General features: G+C 50.7%; 2 protein-coding genes across 6 annotated transcripts in view; one reads left to right on the top strand and one right to left on the bottom strand.

Annotated features, from left to right (window-relative positions):
* The first annotated feature begins 375 nt into the window (after positions 1-375).
* On the top strand, positions 376-14,832 carry SLC35D1 (solute carrier family 35 member D1). Of its 2 annotated transcripts, XM_054211172.1 has the most exons (13): positions 376-588; positions 1,357-1,390; positions 1,489-1,575; positions 1,852-1,919; positions 2,378-2,449; positions 3,548-3,616; positions 3,903-4,005; positions 4,350-4,442; positions 7,906-7,973; positions 8,325-8,403; positions 9,770-9,852; positions 11,220-11,338; positions 11,454-14,832. In XM_054211172.1, the coding sequence occupies exons 1-12, from the start codon at positions 386-388 to the stop codon at positions 11,326-11,328; spliced, it is 1,068 nt and encodes a 355-aa protein (XP_054067147.1). In that variant the 5' UTR covers positions 376-385; the 3' UTR covers positions 11,329-11,338; positions 11,454-14,832. The 2 variants fall into 2 exon arrangements, with proteins under 2 accessions (XP_054067147.1, XP_054067146.1); XM_054211171.1 differs by having other exon boundaries at positions 11,220-14,832.
* A 1,226-nt stretch (positions 14,833-16,058) lies between these two features.
* The window catches only part of MIER1 (MIER1 transcriptional regulator), a 38,416-nt gene continuing 30,021 nt past the window's right edge, over positions 16,059-24,453 (bottom strand). For 3 of the 4 annotated variants that reach the window (XM_054211170.1, XM_054211167.1, XM_054211168.1), the window contains 6 exons: positions 22,820-22,971; positions 22,165-22,246; positions 20,708-20,802; positions 20,072-20,199; positions 18,233-18,372; positions 16,059-17,235 (listed from right to left, as the gene is read on the bottom strand). In XM_054211170.1, the coding sequence (XP_054067145.1) occupies positions 16,910-17,235; positions 18,233-18,372; positions 20,072-20,199; positions 20,708-20,802; positions 22,165-22,246; positions 22,820-22,971 (923 nt within the window). In that variant the 3' untranslated portion in view covers positions 16,059-16,909. The remainder of the gene's footprint in view (positions 17,236-18,232; positions 18,373-20,071; positions 20,200-20,707; positions 20,803-22,164; positions 22,247-22,819; positions 22,972-24,453) is intronic. The other variant, XR_008467988.1, reaches the window with a different exon arrangement.

Below are 24,453 nucleotides of genomic sequence, written 5' to 3'. Positions count from 1 at the left end.
GTGCGATGCCCCCCCGCGCAATGCCCCCCCCCTCCAGACCCCTGTGCCGTTCCCCCCCGATGCAATGTCCCCCCCGCCAGACCCCTGTGCGATGCCCCCCCGCGCAATGCCCCCCCCTCCAGACCCCTGTGCCGTTCCCCCCCGATGCAATGTCCCCCCCGCCAGACCCCTGTGCGATCCCCCCCCGTGCAGTGCCCCCCCCTCCAGACCCCTGTGCGATGTCCCCCACTCCAGACCCCCGCGCAATGCCCCCCCTCCCCTCCAGACCCCTATGCGGTGCCCCCCGTGCGATGCCCCCCCGCTGCGGCAGACCCCTGTCACCGCCCCCGTCGCCGCCCCGCGGCTGTGCCCGCCCCCGGCCCCGCCCGGGCCCGCCCCCGCAGCCATGTCGTCTTCAGCGGCGGCGCGCAGCCGCCGGGCCGGGGCCGAGGGGGGAGCCCTCGCCGGAGCCCCCGCGCCCGGCGATGCGGAGCGGGGTATGGCGGCGCCGGGCCTTTCTCTCTGCCTCAAGCTGTTGGCGGCGGCCTTCTACGGGCTCAGCTCCTTCCTCATCGTCGTCGTCAACAAGAGCGTCCTCACCACCTACGGGTACGGCCTGCCGCGGCCTGCCGCCCTGGGCCTCACCCCCCCCCGAGCCGGGGCGGGGGGCTCTCGGCACCGCGGGCCCTCGGTGTGTCCCCCCGCCGCCGGGCGGGACCCCCGGCACCCCTCCCTTGGGCGCTGTGAGCCTGCACCTCCACACCCGCCCCCCCCCGTGCATGCACCCCCACCCTTGGGTGCCATGCTGCACCCCCCCGTGCATGCATGAACCCCCCCCCCCCATCCCGGGGGCCAGGCACCCCTATGCATGCCCCCCCCCCCCGCCTTGGGAGCCCATTGCACCCCCCTGCTGTGGGGCTGGGTCCCCCCCTCTATGCACACCCCTCTTTCTTCCCCCCCACCCCCCCGCGAGGAGTGCTGCCAGCCCCCCGTGGGTGCTCCCCTCTTCCCTTGGGTGCTGTGTACCCCCCCTCCCCCGTGCATGGACCCTCACATTTGGGTGCCGTGTGCTAGCAGGCACCCCCCCCGTACCCCCCCATCCTTGGGGGCCAGGTACCCCTATGAATGCCCCCCCCTCCCTTGGGGGCCCTTTACAGCCCTCGGCACCTCTCTGCTGTGGGGCTGGGCACCCCCCTTATGCACACCCCCCCCCTTCTGCTGCCAGCCCCCCATCCCGTGGTGGCTCTGCAGGTTTGGGGGGCTGGGGGCCGCCGCTGTCCCCCTCCCCGTGCTCACAGCGGGGGGGGTGTGCGGCTGCTGGGCTCCCCCCGCCCCGCGCTATGGGTGCCCCCGCTGATCTCTGCTCTCTGCCCGCAGGTTCCCCTCCTCGCTGTGCGTGGGGCTGGGCCAGGTGAGTGGGGTTGCCATCCTGTTCCCCCCGACCCCCCCCATGGCGGGGGGGGGGGGGCTGTCGGGTTGACCCCCGCTTCCCCCCCTGCTCTCTTGTAGATGCTGGCGACGGTGGCGGTGCTCTGGGCGGGCAAGGCGCTGCGGGTGGTCAAGTTCCCCGACCTCGACCGGCACGTCCCCCGGCGGGTAAGCCCCCTCCCCGTGGCCACTAAGTCCCCCTCCCCGTGGCCACCGGGGGCTGTTCGGCAGGGGGATGCCCATCCCGGTTGCCCTGGGAGTGGGGAGCCTGTGGCCACGGAGCTGCTCCGGGCTGAGGAGCTGGGACACGTGCGCGTGGGACCGTTTCCGTGTCGGGGTGGAAATAGTTTCATTTATATCTATAAAATGGGGGTGCTGCTGGGGGGGCTCCCTGGCTTTCCCCGGTCGCTCACCCGCTGCGTTATCCTCCTTATAATTTTCCAGACCTTTCCTCTACCTCTCCTGTATTTCGGGAACCAGATCACAGGACTGTTCAGCACAAAGAAACTGAAGTACGGATGGCTTTTCTCTACCGGGGGGTCCTTGGGGGGGCTGGGCAGGGGGTGCCCGGTGTTCATGGGGAGCTACTGATGGGCCCTGAGGCTTTGCGGGGGGGTGGGTGACCCGGGCAGGAGCTGCTCGGGGCGATGCGGTTCATCCTCCGCCCACGCCAAAACCAGCCACGTGCGTGTTTCCCAACACTTTTCCCCCCGAAGTGGGGAGGGAGGGACGGGGGTCTGGCCCTCGCCCACTGTGGGTGAGGGTCTGAGGGTGTCCCGGGGTCCCCCACCCTGACACAAATGATTAATTTTCGGGTGTGGGGGCGATGGCATTCCCATAAGGAAACGAGCCAGCTCGCCCGTGGCTCTGTTCTCCGAGCTCTTATCCCAGGGTTGCCGCTCTGCGGGTGGCCACCGAGCCGGGGCGGGAGGAAGCCCTTCCACCCCCCTCAGCCTCCCTCCCCTCGCAGCCTGCCGATGTTCACTGTCCTGCGGAGGTTTTCCATCCTCTTCACGATGTTTGCCGAAGGATTCTTGCTCAAGTGAGTCTTCCCCGCGCCTTTTCCGCAGGGTGATACCGGTTAGAGTCGGGAATGGCTGAAGGGCTCGGGATGCCACACGGCGTCGGGGTTTCGGTGTGTGTCGGAGTCCCCCTGTGGTCTGGGGGGGCTTTGGGTCCCCCTTGTGATCCAGGGGCACCTTTGGGTCAGGTCCCCTTGTTGTCCGGGGGCCTTTGGGTCTCATCCCCCTCCTTGTGGCCCCGGGGCTGGGGTGGGGGGGGCTTCTTTGGGTCTGGGTCCCCCCTTGTGGCCTGGAGCAGGGGGGGCTTTTGGGTCACTGGTCCCCTTGTGGCCCGTGTGGGGGGCTTTTGGGTCAGTGGTCCCCTTGTGGAGGGGGTGGGCTTTGGGTCGGGTCCCCTTTGTGACCTGGGGGGGCTTTGGGTTCCCTGTGGCCTGGGGGCTTTGGCTGTTGCTGGGTTTAGGAGGAGGTGAGAGTGCAGCAGTGTGTTGCGTATTCCCGTGCCGTGTTGCGTATTCCCGTGCCGTGTTGCGTATTCCCGTGCCGTGCCCTGCGGAGCCGGTTCCCCGCTGCCTGCCTGGAGGAGCGGGGTGAGCCGAGGTGCCATGCCCGGCGGGGGGGTGTGGATGGATGTGCTCTGTCTCCACTTGCCCAGCCATGCAGCGCAGTTTTGGCAGCGGAGGGGGCTGTGCCCCCTCTGTCCCTGGCTCCCCTCCCTGTGAGGGCTTTTGGACCCCAAAACCACCCCTGCTGTGTGCCCGCAGCCCCCTCCCCAGGGCCGGCACCGTGGCGCTGCGCTGGTCCCATGGCTGCCCTGTGTCCAGCCGAACCCTCCGCCGCAACAGGCGGAATTACAGCACCCCATAAACTCGCACCTCATCGATGCCAAGCTGGGGTTTTTGGGGGCTTTTTTTGTCTTGTGTTTTGTTTTTTGGTTTTTTTTTTTTTTTAACTCAGAGATAATTGTCTGAAAACGTCTTGCTTTTACTTGTTGCTTCCGCACGGGTGGGTTTGCTGGGGGTTTTCTCCCCCACCCGGTATGTGCTGGGAGGAAAGCGCCGCGGTGCTTCAGAGGAGATGCGGCGGTGGGTGACGGCGTGTCCTCCCGCCTCTCTTTGCAGGAAGAAGTTTTCCTGGAGCGTTCAGATGACGGTGTTCGCTATGATCATCGGTGCCTTCGTGGCTGCTAGGTGAGCTCCTGCTTTGCCGGGCCCTCTCCCCTGTCTCCAGGGTCCCAGCGAAGGTGAATCGAGTACCACGGCACGTCCCAAGAAGAGAGTAAATGCTGAGTTTTTACCCTCAGACATGCTCTCTAGTAGGAAAGAATGTTTTGCCGGCCCAGTCCTTCCTCCCATGAGTAACTTTTTCTGGCAACTTACTGGCTAAATGGACGCTGGAAGGAATCTCTGCACAGCTCAGAGCTTTAACTTACGGCTTGGTTTGTTGGTGTTTTTTTTTTTTTTTTCCCTTTCCCAGTGCCGACTTGGCGTTCGATCTGGAAGGATATATTTTTATCCTTATTAACGATGCCTTAACAGCTGCAAACGGTGCCTATGTGAAACAGAAGCTGGATTCTAAGGTAGGCTGAGCCGTCGGTGTCCTCCTGGCCATCGCAGCGTTGCGCCTGGTTGGGCATCTGAGGGGGCAAAGCAGAGATAGATAGATAGATATATATATGTATAAAAATAAAATTAGAAATATATACATTTTCATATTATATATAAAAAATAGAAATATATACATTTTCATATTATATATATATATATATAAAAAAACCTAATAAACCCAAACCTTTCAACTCTTCTGTCTCTGCGAATCCCACGAGGATTTAGCTCGCACAGCCGGCCCTCAGTAGCAAGATGAATAAGGTTTTCTGTCCCCGTTTGGAAGCAGCCGAAGTACACAGACGTTTTTTATTTCTAGGAGCTGGGAAAATACGGTCTGCTCTATTACAATGCACTGTTCATGATCCTGCCCACCTTGACCATCGCCTACTTCACCGGAGACGCGCAGAAGGTAGGATTCCTGCCCCCAAAAGCCAAATCTTTTGGGGCACGGTACCTTGTGGGCGAAACGGGTTGCGTAGAAGAGCATTTTATTGTTATAATGCACTTTTCTGTAATGCTGAAGATGGGAAGCTATAAAGTAGTTCGTTATCCCCGGTTCGCAAGTACGAAGTGCGCAGGTCTGAGGGAAGAGGCTGGGGCGAAGGATGGGGTGAGGCCGGGTTTTGGGGGCAGGGAGCAGCAGAAAGTAACTGTAAGTCTTAACATTGGACTCTAAACCCACAAAATTGCTCCATTCGAGCGTTTTTGTAACGCTGGAGGAACAGGGAAGTGCGAGAGCAAGAAATAAGTGAAACCAATTATTATTTAAAACCAAGAAATCGAGTATTTTTAGAATAAATGGACTTCTTCAGACTTCTCTCCCTCCTTCCCTCTTGCCGAATTGCTCCGGAGGTCGCTTTGCCCCTGCTGCCCCATCAGGGCACCATCTGATTTACATGCGGCTCCGTCTACTTAAACTTTTATATTCTATTATTATTATTTATTCTTATGAGACTCACTTATGTGCAGCTCCGTACTCGGTTAACGCACCTCTCATCCCTCTCCGTGGGCAGGGAAGGCAAATGGTGAAGGTGTTGCCCACCCCGTGGGTGACAGCTGAGGGTGCTGGTGGCCCAGCAGACACCCCCGTCCCCTCCTGTCCCCCCCCAAGCTGTGCCCAGGCAGGGAGAGCCTGCTGGGTTGGTGTTTTGTTTTTTTTTTTTTCCTCATTAGGGGCTTAATTCCCTATAAGCAGTCGCTAAGATAATGAGCTGCGATTAGCGAGGAGAAGCGATTGCGCGGGGTGAGGGGAGCTCAGACCCTGCCCTTCATAAAGGGCGACTCAGTGGGATGTATTTGGGGATAAAGTGCTCATTTAGAAGCAGGAGCTGGCGCATGGGGAGCAAAATGTTGCTCTGTTCAGCCCGTGAAGAAAATGGCTTTTTTTTTTTTTTTTTGGTTGTGCGGTGGTGTTTTTTTGGTGGTTTGGGTTGTGTTGGTTTTTTTTTTTTTTTTTTACCCCTGAATAAACTTCTTTTTCCCTGGCCGAGCTCCTGGCAGCCGGAGGCGGACAAGGATGCGCTGTGTTGGGGCCGCTGCCAGGAAATGCCACGTTTGCAGCCTGATGAAAAAGCCCCTTGTGCAGGGCGTGCAGCTGAACGCGCCTGGCGCGGGGACTGGGGGGGGTCCGGGATGGGGCGAGGGGGGTTGCATAGGAAACCCTCCCACCCCGCTCCTGCATGTGGATGTGTTAAAGCTTGTAGCTCATTAACAAGCATCAAAGGTAACGATGGTGCCTCGTCATGCCAGGCTTTGCCGGAGGCACACATGGGTGTGCTGATGGCGGCGGGCGAAGCCCTGCGGAGAATTCCTGGGGCTGAAGGGGATGAACACGAGGAAAAACTACTGTGAGGGTGGCAGAGCCCTGGCGCAGGCTGGCACAGGTGGAGTCTCCGTCTCTGGAGATATTCCAAACCCACCTGCACGCGTTCCTGTCCAGCCTGCTCTGGGTGACCCTGCTCTGGGTGATGATCTCCAGAGGTGCCTTCCAACCCCCACCATTCTGTGGCCGCCTGCAGGAGGGTCCCCCCCAGGCTGGCACTCCGTGTCCCTGGGGAAAGGCACCATCCCGGCTGCCTGGCGGGATCCCCGGGTGCTTGGCAGCTCTTCTCTCCCCTGCGCCGGTCCCTGCCGGGCTGGGAGGGGAGGTGGGGGGACCGGCCGTCACCTTCTTCTGCCCTCACCTCCTCACTGCACCACGGACTGGCTGGGGCTGGCAGGACCTCTGGAGCTCCTCTGGCCCAGTCGCTGGAGCAGGTGGCCCAGGACCGCGTCCGGTTGGGCTCCGGGTATCTCCAAGGATGGAGAGTCCACCACCCCCCTGGGCAACCTGTGCCAGCGCTCGGTCGCCCTCACAGGGAGGAGCGTTCCCTGATGTCCAGGGACCTCCTGTGTGTCAGTTCATGCCCGTGGCCTCTGGTCCTGTCCCTGGGCACCGAGGACAAGCCCATCTCGGCCCCCTCCCTGCGGGGTCTGTACCAGGGGTGAGACCCCCGAGCCTGCCCTGCTCCAGGAGCAGCCCCCGCTCGCGCGGCCTCTCCTCACGGGAGATGCTCCAGGCCCTTCGGCATCCTGGTGGCCCTTTGCTGGACTCCCCCCAGTCCGTCCATGTCTCTTTGCATTGGGGAGCCCAGCACTGACCCAGCACCCCGGGGGTGGCCTTGCCAGTGCTGAGCAGAAGCGAAGGATCCCCTCCCTCCACCTGCCGGTGGCATGTTGCTGGCTTATGGTCACCCTGGTGTCCCCCAGGACCCTGGGGGTGTTCTGCAGAGCTGCTTCCCAGTGGGCTGCCCCAGCATGTCCTGGGGCAGGGGGATGTTCCTCCCCAGGGACAGGACTTTGCGCATCTCCTTGCTGAGCTGTGTGAGGTTCCATCTGACCAGTGTCCCCAGCCTGGCCGGCAGCACCGCCCACTGCAAACCATCTCCTGCTGCTGGAGCTTTGTCCTCGGAGTCATCCCCGGAGCTGCAGCTGGAACAAGCGTGGGTTCAGCTGCGTAACTTTAAAACAAACAAAAAGCCTAGAAGAAGCCCTACTGTGAAATGCAGACTTCCTTTAGCCGTTTTGTCAGCACCGTCCCCAGAGGTTAAATCCCCCCAGGATGTGCTGTCTAAGCCTCGTGGTTTGCAATGGAGGAACTGCCAGGAGAGCAAACAGCCGGGTGGGTTCTGGTTCTTCCCACTTACAGAATCACAGCATGGTTTGGGTTGGAAGGGACCTTAGAGACCACCCAGTGGCACCCCCTGCCCTGGGCAGGGACACCTCCCACCAGCCCAGGTTGCTCCAAGCCCCGTCCAACCTGGCCTTGAACCCCTCCAGGGATGGGGCAGCCACAGCTTCTCTGGGCAACCTGGGCCAGGGGCTCACCCCCCTCACAGCCAACAATTTCTGCCTCACATCTCATCTCAGTCTCCCCTCTGTCAGTGTAAAACCCTTCCCCCTCGTCCCATGGCTCCCCTCCCTGCTCCAGAGTCCCTCCCCAGCTTTCCCGGAGCCCCTTTAGGGCCTGGCAGGGGCTGGAAGGTCTCCCCGGAGCCTTCTCTTCTCCAGGCTGAACCCCCCCAGCTCTCTCAGCCTGTCCCCACAGCAGAGGGGCTCCAGCCCTCCTGGTATCTTCCTGGCCCTCCTAGGGGCCACTTGTAGGACTGTTATTTCCCATTTTTTCCAGGATTGGTGCTGGCTGCTTCTGCGGGTTGGAAGTGATGCCACCATGGGCAGCCTTGCTTCCCCAGCCCCAGGGTGTCATGCCGCGGGGTGGGTTTTGGTTTGTTTTTTCCTGCTGTGACATGAAAGCCGGCATCGGGGGTTTGTTTCTTGTCTTGCTGTGAATTACTGCGTTTCCTCCCCTGAGTGCCGGGCTGTGTTTCTTGCAGGCGATGGCGTACCAGGGCTGGGCGGACACGCTCTTCATCGTGCAGTTCACGCTGTCGTGTGTCATGGGGTAAGGACGTGCGGTGCCGCGGTGGGTGCTGCCCATCTCCCGGGGCTGGGGAGAGCCGTGAAGCTGGCGGTGGGGTGCTGGGGATGTGTCCCTGTTCCAGAACTAGTCCCTTTTGGTGGCCTGAGCCATTCTGGCTTAAAAAAAAATAAATATATAAATCTTTAGACCTGATGGGAACACCGTTTCAGGGAGTTGTGGCATATGGAAATAACTTCTTACCCTGCTCCAGTGCAGGTTTAGCCAAAAAAGTGGTATAAGTACTGCTCTAGAGAAAAGGGGGAGAGACGCTGGGATGAATGGCAGCACACGAAGCGTGTCTGGGAGCCTGACGTTGGACTCTTCCTCCTGCAGGTTTATTTTGATGTACTCCACGGTTCTTTGCACTCAGTATAATTCTGCGCTTACAACTACAATAGTTGGCTGCATTAAGGTAGGTGGTTTCTCTGCTCCCAGGGCCCGGCATCGCGGTGGCCATTGCTTGGGGCTCGTATGAAGCTTCGGCTGTTGGCAGGGGGGCTCTGAGCACTCGGGACGTGCCTGGCACCGCGGCTCTCCCAGTTCCACATGGCCGGAGTCATCTCGTACCCGGGATGTGCGGCTGGTGCTGCTGCCGGCAGGAGTTATTCCAGCAAAAGCCGTGAACAGCTTCGGGGCATCCACAGCCTCCCTGCATCCCTCCTGGTGCCGGTCCGGATCCCCAGCTCTGCCCACACCGGCAGCGCTGTCGGCTCGGCAGCAGCACGGGAAGGGCTGGACGGAGGTTCCGGGGATTTTGCTGTGCTCTGCAATGGCTTGGGTTTTTTTTAATTTAATATTTTTTTTTTTGCTACTGTCTGGAGTAGAGAGAGACTTATAGAATACAATCACAGAATGGTTTGGGCTGGAAGGGACCTTAAAGGCCACCCAGTGCCACCCCCTGCCCTGGGCAGGGACACCTCCCACCAGCCCAGGTTGCTCCAAGCCCCGTCCAACCTGGCCTTGAACCCCTCCAGGGATGGGGCAGCCACAGCTTCTCTGGGCAACCTGGGCCAGGGGCTCACCCCCCTCACAGCCAACAATTTCTGCCTCACATCTCATCTCAGTCTCCCCTCTTGCAGTGTAAAACCCTTCCCCCTCATCCCATGGCTCCCCTCCCTGCTCCAGAGTCCCTCCCCAGCTTTCCTGGAGCCCCTTTAGGGCCTGGCAGGGGCTGGAAGGTCTCCCCGGAGCCTTCTCTTCTCCAGGCTGAACCCCCCCAGCTCTCTCAGCCTGTCCCCACAGCAGAGGGGCTCCAGCCCTCCCAGCATCTCCGGGGCCTCCTCTGGCCCCGCTCCAGCAGCTCCGTGTCCCTCTGCTGTGCGTGTCCCAGGGCAGTCACAGCGAGCAGCCGTGCGTGGCTGATTGCTGTCCCTGTATTTATCTTCCCTGGGGCTCATGATGTGCACAGTGCCCAGGAACAGCCGTGATCCTCTGGGTCACCTCGGCCCAGTGACCCCGTTGCAAAAAAAAAAAAAAAAAAAAAAAAAAATAAGACGAGCGCTCCTGGGTGTTACTCTGGGTTTAGTGCTGGGCTGGAGAGGAGGGAGAGCATGGCAGCCCGGCGGTGGCACTGCCCCAGCAGCCGGAGTCTCCGTCCAGGTGTTCCTCAGCAGCTCTGAACCCCGAGTCCAGCATTTCCACCACTTGCCCATTCCACGCTCGCTGCGTCCGGGGTTTCCATCTCTGTGGTGCTTCAATGCACAGAGCAGACGTTCATACATTGTCTCGGGCGTTATAGAAACTTACGCTCTTGTTCCTCAAATCCTGTTCCTTTGCAGAATATTTTAATAACCTATATTGGGATGTTTTTCGGAGGAGACTATATTTTTACATGGACGAACTTCATTGGTCTAAATATCAGGTAAGAACGTGGGGCACTTGCAGCCCTTATTTATGATTTACAAGTGAAAATTGCCGTGAAGCTGAGATGGTTTGACCGGGTACATGCTGCTTTCAAAAAAAACCCCTGTGGAATTGGTATTTCTGACACAGCAGAGGAGTGACACTGACCTGCATCTCGCAGCCACTCGCACCCTGCGAACAGCCCGGGCTGTGGGGAGCTCCCAGACGGACGCGGGTTGTTTTAAAGCTGGGAGAACAAGCGAGCGTGTTCTAGCAGCAAACGTAGGTTGTTCTCACTATTGCATATCTGAGTGGTGGAATCGCAGCCTGGTTAGAGTTGGAAGGGACCTTAAAGGCCACCCAGTGGCACCCCCTGCCCTGGGCAGGGACACCTCCCACCAGCCCAGGTTGCTCCAAGCCCCGTCCAACCTGGCCTTGAACCCCTCCAGGGATGGGGCAGCCACAGCTTCTCTGGGCAACCTGGGCCAGGGGCTCACCCCCCTCACAGCCAACAATTTCTGCCTCACATCTCATCTCAGTCTCCCCTCTTGCACTGTAAAACCCTTCCCCCTCGTCCCATGGCTCCCCTCCCTGCTCCAGAGTCCCTCCCCAGCTTTCCTGGAGCCCCTTTAGGGCCTGGCAGGGGCTGGAAGGTCTCCCCGGAGCCTTCTCTTCTCCAGGCTGAACCCCCCCAGCTCTCTCAGCCTGTCCCCACAGCAGAGGGGCTCCAGCCCTCCCAGCACCTCCGGGGCCTCCTCTGGCCCCGCTCCAACAGCTCCGTGTCCTTCTGCTGTTGGTGCCCCAGGGCTGGAGGCAGCGCGTGGGCGAGGGGGAGGGGTGGGGGCAGGTCTCACAAATCCTATAGTTAAGGTAGAAGTATATTTTCATTTGTTTCTTTCACCTGGTATTTTAGCACAGCTTTTGGAAAAGTCTCCTCTCTGGTCTGGGGTGTATTTCGGTATTGTGAAAAGTCTCTGCTCTCCCCCGTCCTTCGGTGGGATCCTCCAGTGGTGGAGCAGGTCCAGCATGATGCTAGGGACTCGGGCTCGTAAGCGCTTGGGCAGGAATTAAACAAAATATCTGGTTTTTGGGAGGAAAACAGAGAATTTTCTTGCGAACTGATGCTTGCAGTGGATCCTGGACCATTGGCATCCCTATTTTTTTTTTTTTTGACTTTCCTTCAGCCCGTGGTGGTTGCTGCTGCCCGGGGCAGGGCTGTGGGACCAGGAACGGTGGTTGGTGTCAGGGCAGTGTCTCCTCCGGGCTGCTGGTGGCAGGTTTGCCCTGTGCGGTGACAGTGACACTGACACTGGGCCTGAATGAGCTCCAAGTGAGCCATCGCTGAGCTGGGATGTCTCATTCCTCCTTCTCCCTCCTCTTTTGCAGTATTGCTGGAAGCCTGGTGTATTCCTACATCACTTTCACGGAGGAGCAGATGAGCAAGCAGTCCGACGCTGGCCTCAAGCTGGATATTAAAGGAAAAAGCTCTGTGTGATCCGGGAAAGGTGATTTTCTTGGAATCAACAGATTCCTGTTCAGCTGATCACGGGCAGAATGCGGGAAGGAATCCGGAGCGTCTGCCACGGAGTAACGGCGATGCTCTTAATTTGCACAATCTAGATTGCTGCCTTCACAAATTATCGGGAAGACAACTGACCGCGCGGTGAAGAATCCCTCTTAATTAAGTCCAATCGTGAGGAATTAATGGGTTTCTAATCACGCTGAGATTTGGCAGTGGAGACTGGCACGAGCGGCGCGCGGGTCTGACTGGCGGAGGACGGTGTGGGCTTCCTGGCCGCGTCCTGGGCATCCGGAGCTGCGTCCCGTCTCGGTGGGGGCTGGCTCTGCCCCGCGCCGTCCCCGGCCCCTCCGCCGGGGCAGCTCTTGCTGGGGAGACAGCAGTACCCGGCCCCAGGGGGCAGGCGGACCCCCCTCTCGCAGGGGAGCGGAGCGAGGCAGGGGAGCAAGTTGTAGCCCCCCCAGCAAAGCTGCTCCTGCAGGATGCTCCTGGTTTGGGCCAAAACCCTGTTGATGAATGTTCAGTGCTCCCTGAACTTACATTTGTTAGTAGTGTTGGGGTGTGGTTTTTTTGTTGTTTTAACCCGCTTTTAAAGCCGGGTTTGCCCTCCTTGGTTTCTAAGATCCCTGCAAGCATTCACCCCCCTCCCTCCTGCCCGAGGGCACTTCCCCAAGGCTCAGGGACGTTCCCAAGGGGAAGGTGTTACCCAGCACCGTGAGCTCAGCAGGGCCGGCAGCCTCCCTCCAACCACCATGGGGCCGGAATCCCTTGGATTTGGGCAAGCTGTGGCTGTGCCAGGGCTGGTCCCGGTGGAGGGATCCAAGGGGGGGTCGCTGTGGGGTTGGCAGGAGAGCTGGTGTCCCACCCAGCACGCGGAGCCCCTCTGTGCAGGCCATGGGCTGCACGGCCAAGGGCTGCCGCTCCGTCGGGCCCCTTCCACCCCTCCGCACCGGCCACCGGGGCCCGAATCCCGGTGTTTTGGCAAGCGGCTGGGGAACTGGTGGGGCGGGTGGCTTGTCCCCGCAGCACCGAGGGCACGTGGCGTGTCCCGCGCTGTAGCACCAAGGCCTCTCCCGCGGGTCTCTGATGTAACGTCAGCTTGGGTTTGTGACTTGTTCAAAACAAAACAAAACAAAAACGGGATTTTTAATATGTCAGGCAGTGCTAACTGATTTTTTTTTTTTAAAGGTTGTCTTACACAGCACTTCTTTCTACATCTCTTTGGATTGTCTTTTGATTTAAAAAGAATTGTTTATAATTTTGGTTAAAAAAAAAAAAAAAAATTTGGTAAAATTCTTGAGGTTTTTGTATACGTTCCTTTGGTAACCAGGACAATAGCTTCTCTCGCCAGTGGCATTTCTTTCTGGAAGATACTCGTTAAAAAAAAATCTAAAACTGCTATTTGGCGAAGCTGCGTTTATTGAAGTGCTTAACGTTGGAAGTTTTTATATTGTGACGGTGAAGTTTTCTGTAACGGTGCTGCAAAAGCCCCATGTGCTGGTAAACCTGCCATTCCCTGCGCTGCCGCCCGCTCCGGAATCCCGTCGGAGTTACTGGTGCCCGTACTGGTTCCCAGCAGCCGGACGGCGCTGGTCCCAGCAGCTCCCCCCTCCTTCAGCCGCACCTGGGCGCTCGCTTGAACAGAAATATTTGCAAATCACTTTTTCACCACGTTTGCTCGGAACTGGGCTGTGCCGAGGCGTTTGCAGTCGGGATGTCCATTCTGTCACAAGTTTTGATTTTTTTTTTTTTTTGTTTGGGTTGTTTTTTGGTTTTTTGTTTTGTTTTTTTTTTTTAATCTACTGGTTAGATTTGTCGGCCAAAAGGTAAAATATTTTTAAAGCTTATTTTGTTTGTAACTGGGCCCCCCTCAGTGCCAGGGTCTGGATGGTGTTGTATGCACTGGGAAAGCACAGAGCTCCTACAACAGTATTTTCTACGCTATTAATTGACTAAAAGTTTGTTTTCTATATAGAATCTATTTACAAAATGACCATTTTAGTGATTAAAAGGGTGACCATTTTAGTTGAATGTATGGCAGGCCTTCTATGTCGGTCAGTGATGATAGCAAAAAAAAGGATTTTATGTGCCTATGTATTTTTGTACTGGCTTCCAATAAACCAATGACCTTCCCTCCTCCTCTTCCTCCCTCGCCTGCTCTTCCTCTCCCGCAGCCAGCCCTGGAGTACTGGGGCCATCAAGGCTGATGAGGAATAAAACTGGGGTGCAGTTTTGTGACTTACCGGGCTTTCGATTTAAGAAATAAAAATGACCCCGCAGGTAACCCACCGCCCTGCCTCCTCCCCCCCGTCCTCTGTGGCAGCGCTGCCGGGAGCGACCCGGTTTTAGAAAGAAACGGTTCAAAGTTTAATCAGAAAAAGGGTATTTTGTTGCTGGGGGTTTTCCCCGCAGCAGCTCGAGTCGCGGCCGCGCGGCCAGCAGGGGTTGGGGTGTTGGCAGCGATGCTCTGCCCCCTCTTTTCATCGAGAAACTCAGGACATTTTTTTTTTATGCAGACAGTTCTGTTTAAAAAAAAATAAAAATATTTTAATAAGCTTTTTCAGAATTGCAGACAGGGAGCGGGGATAAGAGAAGGGAATGACTAACAGTGCAAAATTACTATGTGTGGGAAGAAAAACGTATAAAACTAATTTGTAGATTTTGTGTGTGTGTGTGTAGCTGTTTGTTGGTTGTCTCTTTCTTTTTTTTTTTTTTTTTTTTTTTTTTTTTTTTTTTTAATACCATGGCTAATCCTTTAGAGAGCCCAGCAAGGATTTATTCTGTTGAACTGGGTTCTCCGTTCAGGCCGTTAAAGCACGGGATGAATCCAGGAGAGCCCGCTCCGGCTGAGCCTGTCACCACAGTGCTTGGAAAAACACCCCCGGTGTCACACGCAAGTTGGGATCTTGTCTTTTTTTTTTTTTTTGGAACCACATTCCAACACTTCCGGGCTCCAAACTGTACTGAAAGCTCTTTAAAATGAAATCAAAGTTACTCTATTTCTAGGATTTTTAAATAGCTTTAGTAGTGCAATGACTTATCACGTTATAGTGGCTGCATTTTGAAGAACATGAACAAAGTATTGTATAAAACACCAGCATAAACAAAATGTAAATTATAATTAAATATTCTTAAAGTCTAGCTGAGCATTACATAGGTGTTGATTATGGAATGTCAGGTCTCTTCTACCTATCACCCAAAAAAAAAAAAAAAAAAGGTAAGATTAAAAAAAACCAAAGCAACATTCCTGAAAAATATACACAGTGCTGTATTTCACACACAAGCCTGAGACAATTTTACTTAGGAATTTTCTTATAAAGTTTTGGAAGTATTTCCAACTCGCAAACAAAAGATGCACAAAAAAATAAAACTGAAAATAGGACTCGCAGAAGAACTGCACCACCCTCAGTCCGGAACCGTCTCGAGCCCATCCTTGATAAAAGGCTGCGATACTTTGGGTTTCCGTTAACAAACCAGATTGTAAAATTAACAGCAGCCTCTTCCTAATCACTTAATTAATTGATTAACGCAGGCCATACGTTAACAAACCTCGCTGATGTGCCTCTCCAGGTAAATTGCTGTCTAATTCTAGGCAGACGGCAGCTGAGCCCGGTAGAATGGATCATTCCCAACATTTCTGGGAACAGCAGGTTCACCGGCTCCAGTAACTCATGACCGTGATGGAGCCGGGCCGGATCCAGAGGATTTGGCTCATTAATGACCATAAAGTCCAAGTACACGAAGAAAACAAACCAAAGAAACCCCTTAGCAGTTGGGTTTTTTTAGGTTGCGACATCAGTTTCAAAACGTAGGACCGTACATTTAAAATGGGAATCGTGAAGACTCAGAAAAACTTGGAAGTAAAAATACCCAATTAAAAATTAACACCACACCTGTAAGCCACAGGAGGAGGGGATAAGGTTATAAATTATACAAATGAACAATTTTTCCTATTTTTAATTGAGTAGATGTGTAGCTGTGGCTTAAAAATAAAATAAACCAAAAGACTTTCTATTTCATGGATGTAAACCCTACTTCAACAACGTTCAAATTACGCTAGTGGGACCGTGAGCATCGCCCCCTCACACACATTTATAAAGAATTTTTGTTTCTCGCACTTAAAATAGTTCTCTGTACCCACTCTCGCTTCTTACACACATGAATGTCTCTACGTGTGTGGGCTCCACCACGCACGCGCGTGTGATGGTCCTGCTCCCACTGAAAATCCCATCCATAGACATTCCGCTAATTTTCAGAAATTCAAGATCAGGCACCAGGTTTCCGGCTGCACGTCTGGGACGGCCCAGAATCACTTGCCCCAATTCCTGCACTCAGGGAAATGCGGAAGATGAGAGACTGAAAATAAAGCCATGGATAAGCTATCACCCGATCCTGGCGAATGAGGTTCAGTAAAAACTTAAGCATTTGGCTGACGTGAAATTTAGCCGAGCTCAAAATATAAAGAGAAAAATGGATAATGAGAGAGAAAAAAATTTGTGCAACGCAAGCATCGTGTTTAACACATTTTTAGCATCACTATTTGCCATAAAACAGAAGGAAGAAAACTCACGTTTTCAAAATCAAATTACTTCTAACCATTCTCGAGGTTAACTGTTTTCTGAGAAGAAAATAACGTGTTGGTGACTAATAAGCATTTTTTTTTAAGTAAGTAAGTTGATTGATTTGGTTCGGGGTTTTTTTTGTTGGGTTTTTTTTTTTTAGAAAAGACTTCAGCAAAATAAAATGAAGCTGACATTAGACTCAGGATATCAATTTTCTCATAAAAGTTTACCAACTGTACAAGTTAAGAAAATTATACAAGCTTTCGTTTTAAGAAAGGACAGTTCAATCAAGACATAAGTACTGTAAAAATCTTTCAAAGGCTACAAAGAAATCTGGAAAAATACAGAATGTATTTCTTTAGCCCAGATAAAGAATATGGAAAGACATCATTGATGTCAACAATTTTACATATACAAACCTGACCTGGTTTATTTACCTTTTAAAACTTCTATATATAAAAATAGTTGTGCTCATAACTTTCAGGATTCATAAGGGTTCCTTAGCAATGGGACGACACTTTCCTCTCGCCAGCGTGAGTGGGGGTCTCTGTGCCTACTCTGATGCGCGTCTTGCCATTCTGTATTTCATTTGACCTTCCTGCAGCGTCTGAACCAGCCCCCTGCTTCAAATAGGATGCTTTGTTCACTTGTACAATGCTTAGATGGCGCAGAAATTCCTTTAACGTATTAGGCTGGGAGTATTTTTGCGGAAACTCACTGATTTGTTTCTCAACTATTTTTAAGAGCCTTAAGAGTTCCCAGAACTGCAGTTGCCAGCTCTGAGAAACGGAATATTCTCCTACTGCTTTTCAGCACTGAAAAAAAAAACCAACCCAAATAATCAGATCGTAAGAGCCAACTAGAAGGTATTAGGAAAAAAAAAAAAAATCTCAGCAGATTGTTTTTACGGAACTGGATTTTGTAAGGTAACCCATCAACCCTGAAAATTTTAGACACCCAAAATTACTCCAAGGAATAAAATCAGCTCCTAGTATTCAGTCATCCAAAGTTTCTAGTTCATCAAGCTTCCCGTGTGAGTTTGCTTCTTGGAAGAATTCTGAAGAACCCGGACTCTCTTTTCCATTGCTGTTAATTCTTCTTCTTTTTAGAGGTCTTTCGTTTTTTTCTTCAAAATCATTTTCGTTTCTTGAAGCTGAATGAGCAAGTTTTGGGTCAATGGAAAGGTTTTCAGTTTCATACCCATTTGTATCCAGATCCGTGTGAGGCGTTTTCTTGCCGCTGGTAGGTCCATTGACATGCAATCCTTCCATTTTTGCTTCATCTTTATTTGGTATCTCGCCTGGCCCATTAGCAGACACCCCTGCGACGCAGAGACAGACCGTAAGAAAGGGAACAGAAGCGTAAGCAGTAACAGAACAATCTGCGACAGCTCAATAAAGCACAAGTCTAACTACTCCCACTGAGCAAAAAAGCCAATACAGTTCTTCGCATCCTCGCTGTGCGATGAACGAGTGATTTGTTTGCATACAGATGACAGACTTATCACGACGGAGTTTATGGAAGCCCTCACAAGCAACAGACATGTCCTGGAATCCCCTAACTGCACCGGCTGCAGGGGACTCTCCTCACCCACGACGGAGTTTATGGAAACCCTCACAAGCAACGGAAGCCAAGAAAATGTCCTGGAATCCCCTAACTGTACCGGCTGCGGTGGACTCTCCTCCCCTGGGGAGCTTCTGTAGCTTCCACTCGATTTCCACACTCTGATTCAGCCCTCTGATCAGCCCAAGCTTCTCCCTCCTCTCACTACTGCCTTCACTTCAGCTCCTGCGGAACGGCCGTCCCTTGCTTTTGAGGTTTTCTTCCTTCATGAGTGATCGTGCCCCGGCTCTTCTCCCATTCCTAACTGCCCTTCGGCGCCCCACCTCTGGTAAGAGCAGCTAACGGTGCTCCTGCGACCAGCACCGGAGAAGCACTGGTGCGTGTGATATCGCAGTTCCATCTCAGTTGTTTTAAGAACCCCGCACGGGACTGCTCACAAAGTCAGCCGAGTCAGCGTTACACTCCTACGCAGCACGGGGAAGACCATCATGGACTTCATGATCTTAAAGGTCTTTTCCAACCTAAACAATCCTATGATTCTACAATCCTATAACAGGTTGTTTACATTTCAAAGGAAGATTCTAGTGGAGATTTATCTTCCATATGTGACCACTGGCTGAATGGAAACATGTAGCTGCTAACGCCTTGGAAATGAATATTTCGTACTCAAATAGACTTGTTTTTAGAGGAGCGAGCGGAACTTCTCATTTGGCTTGTCACCTGCGACGATTCGGCAGGGCAGGGCACGCACTTACCGTTCTGATTGCTGCTGCTGGTTGTGCTGTCCTCCCTTTCTGACTGGCTGGTGCTGCTGTTGGAAGTCGTAGGAGGAGGGGACGGAGCTCTACTGGAAGTAGCACTTTCACTTTCATCCAGGAGACGGTCCATATAATCTCTACGCAACAGAAAGAGCACATTCAGCGCTGTCCTCGCCATGTAAAGTATTGGCGTCATTTGTACAAAAATATTCCCTGCGTGTACCGCACGAGTGACTCATTCCCATTTTACACCTTTTGAACCGCACGGACTTATCTTGCAAAATTAAGAACTTTTAAGATCTCCTGTGGCAACTGGCCCACGTATGGTTTGTCCACAGCAACTACAGATTTGTTGACCAGTCACTGCATCCATCTTACACAAATGAACCTGTGCTTGTGGCAAGTCCCACAAGATCGCGCACAAGCAGACATGTCGGTACGCTGGGATGCTGCACACTGGGTTTTCAGGGTGATGCTCTCAGGCAGGTTCCTACTAAGCTCTTAGAATTTGCTGCGGCAGCAATAACATACCATTAAAGTAAATAACTTTTGTGAACATACAACCCCCAAAAGGGATAAAGTTAAAAGCAAATTAAAAACTTCAGACTTGAAGACATTTCCATATCTGAAATCTATCACAGACCTACAATTCAGGTCACGAACAGTAAATCTCTTACGAAAGATTTAAACAAAGCTGGTTGGCAAAGCCCTTGTACGTGTGGTATTAGTCTGGATTAAATCCAGAAACGGCACATCCTCGCACACAATTATTCTGGAACCGGTGCTGCACCCTGAATTCCCCCAGCTATCTGCAGAACGGTGGGACTAGATGATCTGAAAGGTCCCTTCCAACCTGGGCAATTCTCTGATTCTAAAAGCGTTCGAGTATAGACAAGTACAATTCTTCTCATCACCATATGCAGTCAACTGCAAAAGAACCGGAGAACGTTTTAACTGATTAACAACCAAAAATGTCTGCTAATTTGGGCAAAAATGGAAAAAAAAAACAAACCAGAAGGAAGAAGAGGGGGAGACAGACATTCCCTGGTAAGTGGTTAAGAAAATGCAGCGGCTCTGGGTGCCCCTCTGTGACAAAAAGCCACAGATGGCAACCCTTAGTGTCATCCAAGTTCACTTCAGTGGTCCAACACACAGTTCTAAAACGTTTAAAAACCCAAAAATATTAAAAAGGATGAACAGAGAAGCCAGGAAAAAAAACGAGAAGAAAAAAAAATATGGAGAATGCAAGCAGAAAAAGAGGGACACTAAAATCACAGCACTGGAATGAAGGGCAGAAGACTATGTTGGCTCAGTTGCTCAGATTTTAGGGAGGAAAACTCACGGCTATGCACAGACATTTCCCTTTTTGCTTAGCAGAGACGTGTCTGGAGGAAGAGTGACAACACCCACAAAAGCCCTAGTGTAGGGTACCTTGTTGGCCAGAATTCTTCCCAAACAACACATTTCAAAAATATACTACAGCACGTACCACAAATCCCACCTGAAACATGTGACTAATGCCTTTGTATAAAACATGTATTTAAAGTAAAACAAGAATTTTAAACATTCCACATATTTTCAGAAACGTGAACATTAAACCAAACTAAATTAAATAGCGGTTATTGGCCTTCTAACAGTTGTCCTTATTCCAAATAAATGCATTTTAGAAATTACATTAAACACACCAGTAAGCTTTTCTTACACCTTGGCTGTTTTCCTGCTGCAAATTGGGACTATGGAATCCCTCGCTTGTCATACCACTTCAGATTAAGTGCAGTATAAAATAAAGATTTAGATCCAACATGTAAAAGCACATAAAAATAATGCACGTCTTACGTTACACCAGGATGAAGATTGTATTTCTTCTTTCCAAACCGGGTCTGCTGCGCAAAGAAATCATAACGCTCTGATTTCTTCCACATGTAATAAAATGCTACACACTCACCAACTGATCTTGTTCGTACCTAGGAAATATGTGCCAGGCAAATTTTGATGAATTTCAATACAGTTTCAGCAAAAAGCTACCATTTAAATCAAAAGGCGTGAAACTCAAAAGTCAATGCTTCTTTATACAACAGAGGAAATTGCGGAAACTATTGGCTTAAAATTTCAGAGGCCCAGAAATTGAAATGCAAAGTTTAATAGCGCTTCTAAGGACAGCGAAGGTATCGTGAGGTGCTGTAAGCAACAGCTTCAGGAGAAATATTCCAGTCTGTTTCAGCAGTCTATTCAAGGCCAGAATAAGACTGGAGGGAAGCAGACCTTCCCATGTGTGGGCACGGCAGGATTTTTGCACTTTTCTGAACTTTGGGTTCATAGACACAGTTACAGAAGATTCTGGACTTTGGGCATCTATGTAGTAAAAATCAGAAGTAAATATGGTAATTTGTGAAGGAAATTGAGGATAAGAATTTATTTACAATTACGTTGCTTTTAAAAAAATGTGAGAACACTTTAAAAATCAGCATTTACCTTATTTGCCTGAATCACATGAAAATCCTTGCCATAGACTTTCAGTCCTTGTTCAAAGTTCCTACATTCCTCTTCTGTCCAAACGGATAATTCTTCTGTAGCAAGGAAACACAATTAAAAAAAAACCAAACTTAACAAAAAAGCATGCGGCCAATAAAAGAAAACTGAAGTGACAGAAAACATACGCGGCATTCAAATTTCTTACGCCATCTGCTGACTAAATGAGAACCACCTCCAGAAATTTCACTTATCAGTGCAAAAAATGAAAAGTCTCCCTGCCAGTGAGTAGGTGGGAAATTTGGCTGCCGTAAGTCGGTAGGGACTGTTATAAATGGTCTGTAATTCCAGCCCTACCGCACGGGGGAATATTAAAAGGGGGAATAAACCCCTGCCGCTCCGATAATTAGGGAGCAGAAAGAGGGAAAAGGGCTTAGAAACCTGGTGTCACCATTCTGCCCCTAGAACCATAGGAAACAGGTATCCTCCAAGCCAGGACACAGCACAAAGTTCATGCCCTGGATTCAAACTGGTTTCTAGTCTTTGGAAGATGCAGGGGAAGAGGAATGAGATCTTCTTTACTGCTGGCAAGAGCAGTAGGCAGTTAATCCCAGTAAGTAGAATAAGAAACTGCTGCCCCCAGTATTGGGTGGGAAACCTTGGCCCCACCGAAGCCTGAATAAACCCCTAATAACTTTCAGCCACATTTCTAAGAACTTAATATAATTTGGCTTTATTGATTCTTAAGGTCACAAAATAAATAAGGGTTATAATAGCGGGAGAAGAAACTAAGCTTCTCTTTTTGATCATTCTCACCTCGTGATTTGCACAGCAAACTCTGGAGAAGCCACAGGTTTGAAAGAAAAACCAACAGATCAATGTGCAAGGGAAAGAACTCGTGCCTTCTCTTAGTTTCTTGTTCCTTTGAGTATAAAGATCAACACCAAACCAGAAAATGCTTAAGACCCCACTAAAAAGGGTCTTTTTAGTGTTCTACTTTGTTAAAGAAAAGGTTTAGACGCGCATTCTCCTTTATTGAGAATTGTGAATTATTTCATTTTATATTTCATGCTTGTTCCATTGACTCTGATGACTGAAAAGGTCTAGGAGAATTGAGAAGAAAATGCCCAAGAAACGCCCAATTCAGTTGCTAAGAAGTAATTTTAAATTTTAACTTGTTATTAAAGTCGCAGATAGAAATATCAAGCTCCATTGACAGGAAGCTGATTTACACGCCCTCTTTGAGCATGTACCTCTTTATTCTGCATCTAATTTCATTCTCTCAGAGAACAATACGAGATTCCCCGAAGGCTGCATTCAAACGGGCACTGATGTGTTCGGCTTACACGCAGTCAAGCTCTAATAAAATTTCTCAGCCTGCTGGCAGCAAAACCCAACACCTGCGTAACAAATAAAATGAGAGTTCAACCATATAAACTTAACTTTCCCTGTATGCTCACCTCTGGCTGCTTTTACGTTAAATCTCAGCCTTCGTAATGATTCTTCAGTATCAAAATTGCACTTCACCAGTTCATACAAAGCCTGGAAAGATGAAAAGACCCACATTTAACATTCTAGATACCACTCGATTTATGTTGTGCCACAGAAGAATACTTAGTAAATCGCTAATACCTATTAAGAAAAGATTAAAAAAGCCCTCTTTGAATAACTGTAATATAATTTAAGACAGCACAAAATCATATTTCCTGTTTAAATTTCCAAATCTATAATTACATAGCCAAGAATATATACAGGCAAAGTATTTTAACATTGTCATCCACTGCATACATTTGTAAAATAGATGGGGTTTTTTTGTATGAAGAAAAAAATAAATATGCATTCATATAGCTTTAAAAAAATCTGTAACTGAAAGAACAGAACTCATTCATACAGAATTATTTACATATAAAAAATAATACACTCATGCATAAAGGAACGTTAAGCCCAAGTTAATAGTTTAATATTTGTTGAGAGGTAAACACCCATCACACTTCTGTTTCCAGAAGGAATAATAAAGCTGTTTCGAACACAATTTGAATTCTCGGGAGTAAAATAAACTAAAGGCATAATTCATTCTGTAATATGAAACTACAAATCCTAATTATTCTTCTATACCTGCTCGTTGTCTTTAATATGTGATCCTTCAGGAATTGCATCTAGGCCTTTCTCATCACCCGTACGCCTCGACGCTTCAGTGAGGAACTCGATCACTTTGTCTTCAGGTAAGAAGTCAGGATTCCACAGCAGCTGGTCATCGTTTTCATACACTGAATTAACCACAGGAAAAAGACAAGCAAGTTGAACCAACGATACAGAAGTTTATTCTCTCTTATGAAGCTAGCGATTATGAAACCTTGGAAGATCATCAGAGCACCAACATTACTCCAGAACAGACGTCAGGACAGGTAAAAGACGGTCTCACTAACGCAGTGATCCAAGTGACTGGGATACTCTACCTTACATCGTCTTCGAATCTCTGGCACAATCCATGCTCTGGATTCTAGGACCCACTTATGAATCTCCAGAAATTCCATCTTCCCCATCCTCCTCCTGCAACCACTCAAACCTCGAGGCAGCAGCACGGCTCGACGCGGTCCCTGAACGATCCCTCCAGCCTTTTCCCCAAGCAGCAGAGTTTTGCTGATGGCAGCCAGCAGGCACGGGAAACTTATTTCAGAAACTAATTGTATCTGTTTTCTTTGCACGACGATTAGCATTGGTCATATAAAACCAAAAAGCACACCACCAAAAATGATGCTAAAAACACTACCAGGTGTCTGGACCACTAAATATAAAAGTCTCAGCAAACACGACTGGCAAAAGCCAATAACAAGGTCCACGGCTTCTCCAGGGAAGATGACACTCAGGTGCCAGACATTCTGAAGTCAAACACCTCCTGAAAGGAAACATCGCTACGACCTTCCCTACTACTTCCAAGAAATACTTTCTCAAACAAATTGTTCGGGTAAAGCTAGATGGATTTTAATACTGCCAAATCTCTGCTGTTTTTTTCAGAGCTTTTGCACGAGCTGCCAGAGCAGGGAAGCCACAGTAAAATGAAATTCATGGGAGAAACGTGGCCAAATGATATATCCTCTGAATTATCTCCCATTTTTATTTTTGAAGAGCCTACAAGCTCTGCAGGATTAAAATACTAGCACAGCAAAACAAAGTAAAATTCAGGTCATTATAAAACTAGAACCAGGAAAGTACCGAGACCTGGCTTGCGGCCCAGTCTTCAATGAAAGATAACATTACAAAAATCAGCGAGAAAGTAACTTGAACACGGATTCCATGAGCTCGGTGAGCACCTCTGAGAAGAGAAAGGAGCGATCCCTTGGGAAAGCACGGTCAGCACAGGGAGGGGACACAGAGTAGCATTCCGTGCCGGCGGAAAGGTCGAGTGGCAGCTAGATGCACCTCTACTTGAAAACAATGATTTCTAACAGGAAAGTAGACTACAAATAAAAACATCAAAACTGGTAAGGAAAATTATTGAGCAGTTAATTTCACGAATGACACGCTCTTTGGAAACAGCTCCCAGGAATTTTACGGCAGCTTTTTCTTCCCAAAGACTACTCCTAATCTGATGTTTGGTTGCTCGTTTAAGAAAAAGATTCGAGGTATCTTGGGATACAAACCCCAGCAGAAGCAACGAGACTTTTCAGGAGAGAACTGATAATGGGTTCTAAGCCACCCTTAATGCCGCAAGCTAAGAACACTGCCATGTCTATGAACAACGCGGTCAG

Source organism: Rissa tridactyla, chromosome 8, assembly GCF_028500815.1.
Source record: "Rissa tridactyla isolate bRisTri1 chromosome 8, bRisTri1.patW.cur.20221130, whole genome shotgun sequence".
NCBI lineage: Eukaryota > Metazoa > Chordata > Aves > Charadriiformes > Laridae > Rissa > Rissa tridactyla.
The sequence above is the reverse complement of the archived record's forward strand: the minus strand, read 5'-3'. Positions and strand labels throughout refer to the sequence as shown.

What these genes read in the sequence shown, in the direction of transcription:
- SLC35D1 (XM_054211172.1), top strand. Translation starts at nt 386, where the DNA reads ATGTCGTCTTCAGCGGCGGCGCGCAGCCGCCGGGCCGGGGCCGAGGGG. An exon ending in TGTGCGTGGGGCTGGGCCAG is followed by an intron (nt 1,391 to 1,488) that starts GTGAGTGGGGTT and finishes GCTCTCTTGTAG; the next exon opens with ATGCTGGCGACGGTGGCGGT. An exon ending in ACGCTGTCGTGTGTCATGGG is followed by an intron (nt 7,974 to 8,324) that starts GTAAGGACGTGC and finishes TTCCTCCTGCAG; the next exon opens with GTTTATTTTGATGTACTCCA.